The 10000-nt window shown below is 37.8% G+C and overlaps 1 protein-coding gene across 1 annotated transcript in view; it reads right to left on the bottom strand.

Moving 5' to 3' along the window:
- The window catches only part of LOC125046399 (probable RNA-binding protein 19), a 20508-nt gene that overhangs the window by 1761 nt on the left and 8747 nt on the right, over positions 1-10000 (bottom strand). The window contains exons 9-13 of the mRNA XM_047644155.1: positions 9908-10000; positions 7461-7582; positions 3210-3391; positions 2662-2778; positions 462-564 (exon numbers count right to left, since the gene is read on the bottom strand). The exon at positions 9908-10000 is cut by the window's right edge and continues 78 nt beyond it. Of these exons, the coding sequence (XP_047500111.1) occupies positions 462-564; positions 2662-2778; positions 3210-3391; positions 7461-7582; positions 9908-10000 (617 nt within the window). The remainder of the gene's footprint in view (positions 1-461; positions 565-2661; positions 2779-3209; positions 3392-7460; positions 7583-9907) is intronic.

The raw sequence follows: 10000 nt of genomic DNA, 5'->3' as shown, positions 1-10000 counted from the left end.
GGAGGGAGGGAGGGAGGGAGGGAGGGAGGGAGGGAGGGAGGGAGGGAAGGAAGGAAGGAAGGAAGGAAGGAAGGAAGGAAGGAAGGAAGGAAGGAAGGAAGAAAGAGAGGAAGAAAGGAAGGAAGAAAGGAAGGAAGGAAGGAAGGAAGGAAGGAAGGAAGGAAGGAAGGAGGGAGGGAAGGAAGGAGGGAGGGAAGGAAGGAGGGAGGGAGTGTAAAAGCATATGTGCATACTTGTGAAAGCAATTAATGAAAATGACTACTTTCCATAATGCAGTGTTTAAGAATGTCTTTATTTGTACTAATCAGGTAGAAATTCTTAATACTTGAATAATATTCCCATTCAGGTCTGCCTCATGAAAATTCATGAATTAATACACAACTAACATGTGATTAGTAAATTGGCAATAATAGTAACTAATTACAGTTACAATTACCACAGAATATAAAATGTGGACTTACCTTGGCATCTTCTCTAGTGACAAACTCGACAAAGCCAAATCCTCGATGTTCCTGGCTGTTCATCTTGCTTGGTAGACGCACAAATTTAAGCTCACCAAAAGTACTGAAAATACAGAATAATATTTGAACACAAACTGAAATAACTCTGAGAGTTCGTTTTTGAGCAAAAGAAAAGAGAAGCTTGCTATGAGAAGTAGTCTCCACACAAACATCATGTATTTGTATTTTTTTTTAGAAATGTCTACATTTGTATGTGGTCTCTGTGACTTTGTAACTCTTAGTTTTGTTTTGCTGCATTTAAAAATTCATGACATGCTGAAGAGTGGCTATGCCCCTTTTGGCAATTTCATATTATATTCAGCAATAAAAAGATAATAAAAGAATATAATTGTTGGAAAAATTGTGGCCACCTCATAAAATATTCAGTCTCCTAAAATAGATATAGTAGTCCACATTAAACCTTTTACATGAGAACTTGCTGTTTCCACACTCTCAAATCAACATATCCAAAAATATAACTTTTCTTTTTCTGTGAGTGAAGATAAGAATAGCTCAGGTAAGTGTGGCCGACGCCCCCAGGAGAAAATGGGGTTGACTTGGCCTCCACTTCGAGGAGTTTGTGCGGCTGACTGGGCTTGCCTCTGGGGCCCTTTTCAGACGCAGCCATTGCATAGCACTCGTTATGCCACACCAACAAAACATGATTTTGAGGTTTCTACATATTCATAGAGGCATGATATGCATTTTAGTTGCTAGATTGAACTTGTAGTAACCTATGTACATTAGAATCTACTTTAACAAATAAGGTATGTTACACTTTCTGTACAAGATTGAATGTGGTTTTCTTGATAGATAGAAAATAGGAAAATTGCAAATTTTTGCAAATCTTATGTTTATGAAATACAAGACTGAGTCAGCTTGAGTCTAATCCATGATTAACAGCTAGAAAAAACAAAGAAAGAAACCCCAACAATCTTAAGTGATGTTTCTGTCCAAACTGTTAAGTTAACTGTCCGTTGAGTGCCAAACAGAATAGCTGCAAATACAGATTTAATCAGCAATTTGTTTTGTTTCGCACATATCCGTACTATTATCTGCTTACTCAACTCCGGTTCTGTTCAAACCTAGATCAGTAAGAATAAGGGCCAGAAGGGGAATATGTGATAAATAAAATGTTACTGTCACATGGCAGCTGACAATGATTTATTTCTCATTGTTGAGCTCCTTCCCTTTTTAGACTCCTTGAAAGTGGACTAATGCACTGATGCGATTCCTTCAAACATCGTTTGTTGAATCAATATTCAACAGATAATAAGTCAGGTGGACTGTTTATACATATATATATATAAATATATATATATATATATATATATATATATATATATATATATACATATATACACACAATTATATATATGTATATATGTGTATTGACTACTTTTGATGCTCTGACTTATGCCTGGTAGGCAAGTTAATATGTGAGATATGCTAAGCTACAATGTCTCCAGCAGCAATGAATGGTCCCAGAGCAAAAATGTCTCCTTCCCTATAAGTGTCCTTCAAGTAATGGTCTGTAGATACTGAATATCATTTGCTCATACTTTGATGGATGGGCATAAAGAGTCTCTCAAGAACTGCTTAACTCCTTGGATCCAGGTGCTTCACAGCAATCACAAGGACCAAAATACAGGCATTAGGCTTACATGAGTGGCTACTCCACCAGGTGTGAGGTTTGTAGGCCTGGTGCACACAAGCACATTGTTGTAGTGACAAAACTCTATGCCTCGCCTTTGTAATGTTATTTTCTCTTTTTATGCACAAGTGCTTTTAGCATATTTGCCAATTTACAATATCCATATTTGATTTGCTTTATCAAGATGGTAATTGACTGTTTTCCTTGAACAAACTCCTTATCATCTCTCTAGGTAATCCACAACATTTTGTTATTTGTGTCATTTTTTTTCATAATCAATTTTCTGTAATAGATCCTGTGCTTCCAGTCAAGGCAACAAGGAATAGGATGCTGAAACATTAAATATATTAATACATTATACATGTGTGTGTGTTCAATATACATGTATATTTGTGAGTGTGTGACTGACTGACTGACACACACACACACGCACGCACGCACGCACGCACGCACGCACGCACGCACACAGAGAGAGAGAGAGAGGCTCAAGAAAGACTAAGTACTTACGCAAAGAGTTGTCGCACTTCCTTCTGAGTGGCCTGGAAGGGAATGTTTTTGACCAGAATCTTTGATGATGTTTGCTCCCCTGCTTTCTGAATCATACGGCTGCTCTTGGGCATCACACTGAAAGGTAAGGTGACAATAATTATTGATTAGCAGAGCAAATCAAACCTTAAGCCTAGAGGGTTGACTAGTTTACTTGAAAGATTTAAGGTTCTTCTAAGAATTTTTGCTCATACTACTTCCCTTATAACTTTTATTCATAGTTTGCTTACTTTTTCCTACAAATTTTATTTTCAAGATATATGTCAAAACAAGAAAAATATTTTACTCTTATTAGTGGTTCATCTTTTTCATAGTTTTCTAGCTTAACATTTTAAGAAAAAAATCAAAATATAAATATTTACATTATCTCTAAACATCTTCATACTTACAAACTTTTAATAATAACAGAATTAATACAAACAATCAATATCAATAAATCAATCATTTACAAATATATGGACTCTTTTGAATGAAAATTAACATAAAAAGCATGTGTCTGCAATACATACGCTAATGTTTTCTCCGATAACTTGATTTCTATGGTGTGACCTTCTAGTACAGAGTTCTGCATATTTCTGATGGATTTATGTGCATCTGACCTCTTCATGAACTGTACAAATCCATAGCCTTGAGAGAGTCCATTTCGTTTGGCAATCACTACTGAGTGCACTTGACCAATCTTCTCAAAATACTGAAATAAAGATCATCATGAGAAACATCTGAAGTAAGGTGTGTACAATATCAAAAAATCATTATGGGAGGAAGGGGGGAGAAGAGAGAGAGAGAGAAAGAGAGAGAAAGAGAGAGAAAGAGAGAGAAAGAGAGAGAGAGAGAGAGAGAGAGAGAGAGAGAGAGAGAGAGAGAGAGAGAGAGAGAGAGAGAGAGAGAGAGAGAGAGAGAGAGAGAGAGAGAGAGAGAGAGAGAGAGAGAGAGAGGAGAGAGAGAGAGTGACAGGAGAGAGAGAGAGAGACAGGAGAGAGAGAGAGTGACAGGAGAGAGAGAGAGAGACAGGAGAGAGAGAGAGAGACAGGAGAGAGAGAGAGAGACAGGAGAGAGAGAGAGAGACAGGAGAGAGAGAGAGAGACAGGAGAGAGAGAGAGAGACAGGAGAGAGAGAGAGAGAGACAGGAGAGAGAGAGAGACAGGAGAGAGAGAGACAGAAGAGAGAGAGACAGGAGAGAGAGAGAGAGGAAGAATGTTTTGTTTACTTATTAGACTATTAAATACTGTTTTATCATCCGGTAGAAAAGTAATATATTAGTGAGAAAGGGAAAACTCATAAACATTTATTTCATAATGGTAATAGTTTAATTTTAATTTCTAATAATAATACTATCATAGAGGGAAGATGCATATAACTATAAATAAGAAAGATGGAATAATGCAATATCGCATTGATATAGATGTATAAGGATTGTTATACATAACTATAAATAAATACAATTAAATAGTTTTATACTGTAGACAAAGGCATAAGATTTTACTTAAAAGAAAAACACATGCATAGAGTTAGTGGAAAATAAAGTAAAAGATGCAAGTTGCATTGTAGGTTTTGTTCTGCATGTACATGATGTGATGACAAAGTAGACCTTATATGTTTGAAAACTTAAAACTAAAATAAACTGTGGTAGCCCATGTTTGATGCATACATTTACATTTAGTGTATCATCTAAAATTTAAAAAGTAAAATAAATTCTACATCTGTCTGATATGCAATATCAGACACTTTTTTAAATTGTAACCTTGGGAAGCTAGATATGTATCTATGTTGGCTATCAAGATGGTAGCTGAAATTAAAACTGGTTTAAGAGTTTGACATCCCTGATCTAAACTGCTGAAAATCAGTTAAAAACAATACATTATGATACATATTCCTAAGTTGTGTATGAGATTCCAACGTCTACAACCGAGGTATTTCATCTAAATTCACCTTAGCTTGAACTTACATGGATAAACCCCAACCCTCTCAACCTTGAACCTATGATTTGAATGAGTTACAGCAATGTAATTATGAATAAACAGTATTCTACAGATTATGAATGTATAAGACATAAAAATAAAAGAGCCATATGTCATTAAATAACTTTTTTGATGTTTAGTACATAGGAGTTTAACATTTTTAAAGTCTCTGTATTTCAAAACACAAGTTCCAGACCTTCAAACTGTTTCTCTTCAATTTTTCCAACCAGTTATATGAAAATTTCCACATAATATGCCTAGGCTTGTACAATTAATTCTACAATGCTGCATTGATGAAAGTTAAGCTTTGAAAAAATTATTACACAAACAAATTGATTTCCTTATGATATCTTACTGTACATTTGAAGGGTTGAACAAGGTTTTTAGATCACAAACATTTCATGTATGTAGAACTATTTGTATAGAAGGAGTAGGCATCTGAAAGTTTCTATTTAACCCCTTGATGACGGGTGAAGAAAACTAAAAAAAAAAAAAACTCTACGCTCTGGAGATCAATGGCAAGGTGCCAACTTTGAGCGTGGGAGTTCGGTACATCAAGCCAAATCACCGGCTCTTAGCGCTTTGGCGTGCCGCTGCGGCGTACAGCCACACACCACAGATTGAGTGGTTTGTTTTGAGAGAGGTGAAAGGGGTCAAAGATGAAAGGTCACCAATGAGGTTTTTGGAACTTGAATTGATATACATGTCATCCATAACTTTTGGTATAAATGTCACAATATCCCCCCCTTTTTTTTAATCAAACATTAACCTTAAAGCAAAGTTACTACTTTTCTGCATATTCCTTGGTTAAACACTTTGTACTCAATTTTTTTTAAATTTTGCTGAATATTCTGCATGATCTTTCTAGTCATGCACCATATTCTTAAGATTATATAATTACTTCCCTCAAATCTAAGAACTTGATGAAAATGTAGCTAACAGGAATGAATAATTTTTGCAGAAGTCATGAACTTTTTCAGCTACCTAAAATCAAGAGATAAAACTAACTATACTGAACTTAATCAGTTCAATATTATGAGATTGGAGTAAAATGCTTTTGTTTACAACTTAATTGTGAAAGGAAAAATTAAAATGTTATTTTCTTATATTGTCTTTTCTGACCCCCCACAGGTGGTAAGAATACCTTGCAGCCCTATGAACACCTAGTACTTTGGAAGTTTTCAATTGTGGTTTAAGTGCGTATCCACATCATCCAAGAGCATACCAACACCAAACTACCAATGACAAGATTGCCTCCTATCTGGCAGCGGACCCTTTGAACCTGGGGCAGGAGCCAAAGTGATCTGATCACATAAATCTAAGCCTGACCAGCATTCTATTCCAACTCCACCTGTAGACTCTGCCCTGCTCCAATCCATGCTATACATGTTTTCCATTCTAGCAGACAATCTAAGCATGACCTTACACTGCATTTGCTTTTCCACCTACTCCACCTACAGCTCTATTACAACTGGTAATACCAAATTTAATGGCATCTGACTAAATACATAAGAGAGCAGCTATACCTGGTAGCAATAGAGGAAAACCTCTTTATTTTTGCAGTAAGGAAACAGACTGTAAAAATGGATACCACAGGTAATGTGGATGTGAGGACTGCAATTTGATGTGAGCAAAGTCACTGAGATGACTAATTCATATCAGTCTAAGCCTGATCTCATATCATGCCCACTTTCCATTTCCATCCCACCTGACCAATTCCAATCTGTAGCAGTATGACCCCACAACCTAAAGTTCAGCATGCTTCCTAGGTCCACAGCCATGTCCTCACACTCTCATCAACAGGCGCTCCTCTCAACTCACTGCAGAGACCTGACTGGTTGACAATGACATCTCTCAGCTCTCTCATTGGACCACAGTCTCCCTTCATTCCTTGTGCACTTACACAACGCTAGTGTACTTAAGCCACTGATTCTGGAATCGAGATCAGCATTCCCGACACCTCCAGGCAAACACGACAAGCAGCAACTCAAGACTGCCCAGTCCTTCACCAACTGGGGAGTCACCTGGCTCTGGCATTGATCTCCTCTTCACCTACAGCAGCCAGCTATACCAGTGGGAACTCACACCCACACAATCACTCCCTAGAGATACTGCAACCTGAATTTCAGCATACTTCCCAGGTTGGGTTACAGCAACCACAGCCATGTCCTTGCACTCTCACCAATAGGCGCTTCTCTCTACTCACTGCAGAAACCTGACTGACTCACATGGACAAATCTTAGCTTTCTCATTGGACTCTAGTCTCCCCTTGTACCCTATGTGCATACACAGCACTAGTGTACTTAAGCCACAGATTCTGGAATCAAGATCAGCATTCCCCAATCCTCCAGACAAACAGAACAACAGCAGTAGCAACTCAGAATTGCCCAGTCCTTCGTCGACTGGGGAGCCAGCCATCTCCCTTGTTGATCTCCACTTCACCTATAACACCCAGCCAACCCAGTGGGAATTCACACCCACACAATCACTCCCTAAAGAGACATAGACCAGTTCAAGTAGTAGATGCTATCCATCAACTACAAATCCATGCTACCTATATTATAGCAGTGTCAATGTCCTTATTGCAAGAATAAGGGGGTAAAATAACCTACAAGATCATACAGGGAATCTGCTGTATAATTAGCCACTAAAGTAAGCAATACGACAAACTAGACACCAGAAGTGGCAAGGAAACTAAAGTTGCTTCTGAGTAGTAAAACTGTGGATTTAGAGGTAATAGTGTATCAGCCACTGTTACTTTCACACATCATCAGGCAATAAAACTAAGAAAACTTCACTAACCTGCTTCAAGACATCTTCATTTGTACCAAAGTCTAGATTCTTGACAAATATGGTTGTGTCTGGTTCAGGCTGAGCTTCAGGTTGAGCATGGCTCTTCCCTTCTGTATCTTCACTGTCTCTCTCTGAAAAAGGAAACAGACCAACTTTATTGCATGCTTTTTATGCTCAACATATGGGGCCATGGCAGGTTATACAGAATTACACAAAGCTAGGAAGCCAAAGGTCTTTGTGTGACATGAGAGGACCAAAGAGTGACCTTTGTGTGAGAGAAGAGGGACCAGAGAGGTCTCTGTGTGAGAGTGAAAAGGAAAAAGAGTGGTCTTTTGGTGAGAGTGCAGGGGTCAAGGAGTGGTCATTACATGAAAGAAGAGGAGGCAAAGAGTGGCCTTTGTGAGTGTCAATAGGCCAAAGAGGGGTCTTTGTTTAAGGGTGGAAAGGACAAAGAATGGTCTTTATGTGAGAGGGGAGGGACCAGATAGGCTTTTGTTTTGGAGAGGAGGAGCCAAAGTGGTCATTATGTGAATGTGGAAGTGGTAGTGTAGTCATCATGTAAGTAAAAAGAGGCCATAGGTATTTATGTAACACTGGAGGGGCCAAAGATTGCTTAATGATATCTATCCAGTGTAACCTGCAAACATCAAATATACTCTCAATCATCTGTAACATACTGATGTCAAGTAAAAGTATGATAAGGTATTTGTAGCTGCTCTGGAAACACTCAACAGTTTACTTTGAAAAAAAAAAAAAGACAAATTAACCCAATCAGCACATATGGAAAGCATACATGCCATGCCCACTGTAATATAAGTTCATTTATTGTATTTACACATAGATGGCTCTGCAAGTGCTTGGTCACCAAGGAGTCAGTTATTAGTCCTACCTCTCTCACCTGTTTACCCTTTTTCTTGATTTTTGGAAAAGTTTCTTTTGTGTTATTTCATTGTCTTTAATGCTAGTAAGATTTTAATAGCAATTCAATAATCATAATATCAATAAAAATAATAACAAAATTGATATCAATTGCTATAGAAAGATAAATACATTTTCCTGCAATTTCAAGGAACAGGGAAATCTGGAGCAGCTACTAGGGCCTACTGATAGACTCCTTGCTGGCACAGAACATGTGGAGCCATCGGTGTAACAAAATTTGCAAAAAACTACAGGAGACAGTACATAAATCCATAGTGATTCGATTAACAAAGTTCAATCACATTCTTGTCCCTATCAAAATTGGTCATTTCCATGAGCTCATGACCTGATACAAATGAAGTGACAAAGTCTAGAAACTGTTAGAGTTTTTAAATACTATTCCCACTCATATTTACATATTTTATGTGGAAATTTAAAAGGGGAGGAATAAAGGAAATAGAAAAGAATAGAAAAACATTCTGAAGCAGCTTCTTGGCATTTCATTTAAGACTAGAAATGAAACATCCATTGCCTCTCTTTTACCATGATATTTTCTCTTTTTTCTGCATTTTGCCATTTACAATATTCATATATGACATTTGATTTGCTTTATCTAAACAGTAATAGACTTTTCCTTGCACAGACCCCATATAATCCCTCTAGGTAGTCCATAACTCAATGCAGGAATTAGATCCTGAGTATGGAAATAGCATCCCCCTGAAGTACTTTTCCAGTCATGGCACATTCCACATTGGTTTATCAATGGAAATAATGTAAAAGCCCCTTCCTAAATGCCCATCCAAGAGCCCTGGAGTCAGCACTTTTCCAGTCATGGCACATTCCACACTTGTTTGTCAATGGAAATAATGCAAAAGTCCCTTCTTAAATGCCCATTGAGTCCAATCACCCTCCAAGAGCTTTGTGGACTCATGGCAAGTCATTACCATCACCCCAGCCTTCAGCCAAAATTCTTATAATGACAAGTTAACATCACCCCAGCCCTTAGCTATATTTTTTCATGATGGTATGTTCACCTCACCTGCCCCTAAAGATAAATTTTTTGTGACATGAAGGTCATGTCATCTCAGATCATTGGGGTTAAGAAGTCTGCATTACTGATACACATAAAAAAAAACAAGACAATAATCTTTAATCCTTTGCTGATGGGTGAAGAAAATTTGTAAAAACTCTATGCTCTGGAGATTAATGGCAACGAGCTGACTTTGAGCACGGGAGTTCGCTACATCAAGCCGAACCCCCAGCTCGTAGCACTTTGGCACGCCACCGCAGCGTACAGCCGTATTCCACAGATTGAGCTGTTTGTTATGACACCTCAGTGCGTGGCCCGTCAGTATGGGGCTAAAATGATTTTATTGAATTTCTGAGATTGCTACAGTATGGTCCCTTAAAATTATTATTAAAACATAATAACATAAAAATTTGGAGCCAAACTTCCACTTCAACTTCTATATATGATCCATGAAAATTACGAACACCATCAGCAGATAACAGGCATGCAGAACAATACTTCTTCTCACCTGTGGAAGTTGTGTCATTACTGGCAGGTTTAATGGCTATGCCACTGAACTCTGACTTGAACACATTTAGGGGTGCCCATTCCAAATACAGTG

This window comes from Penaeus chinensis, chromosome 39, assembly GCF_019202785.1.
Source record: "Penaeus chinensis breed Huanghai No. 1 chromosome 39, ASM1920278v2, whole genome shotgun sequence".
NCBI classification, from domain to species: domain Eukaryota; kingdom Metazoa; phylum Arthropoda; class Malacostraca; order Decapoda; family Penaeidae; genus Penaeus; species Penaeus chinensis.
This window is presented reverse-complemented; position numbering and strand designations above follow the sequence as displayed.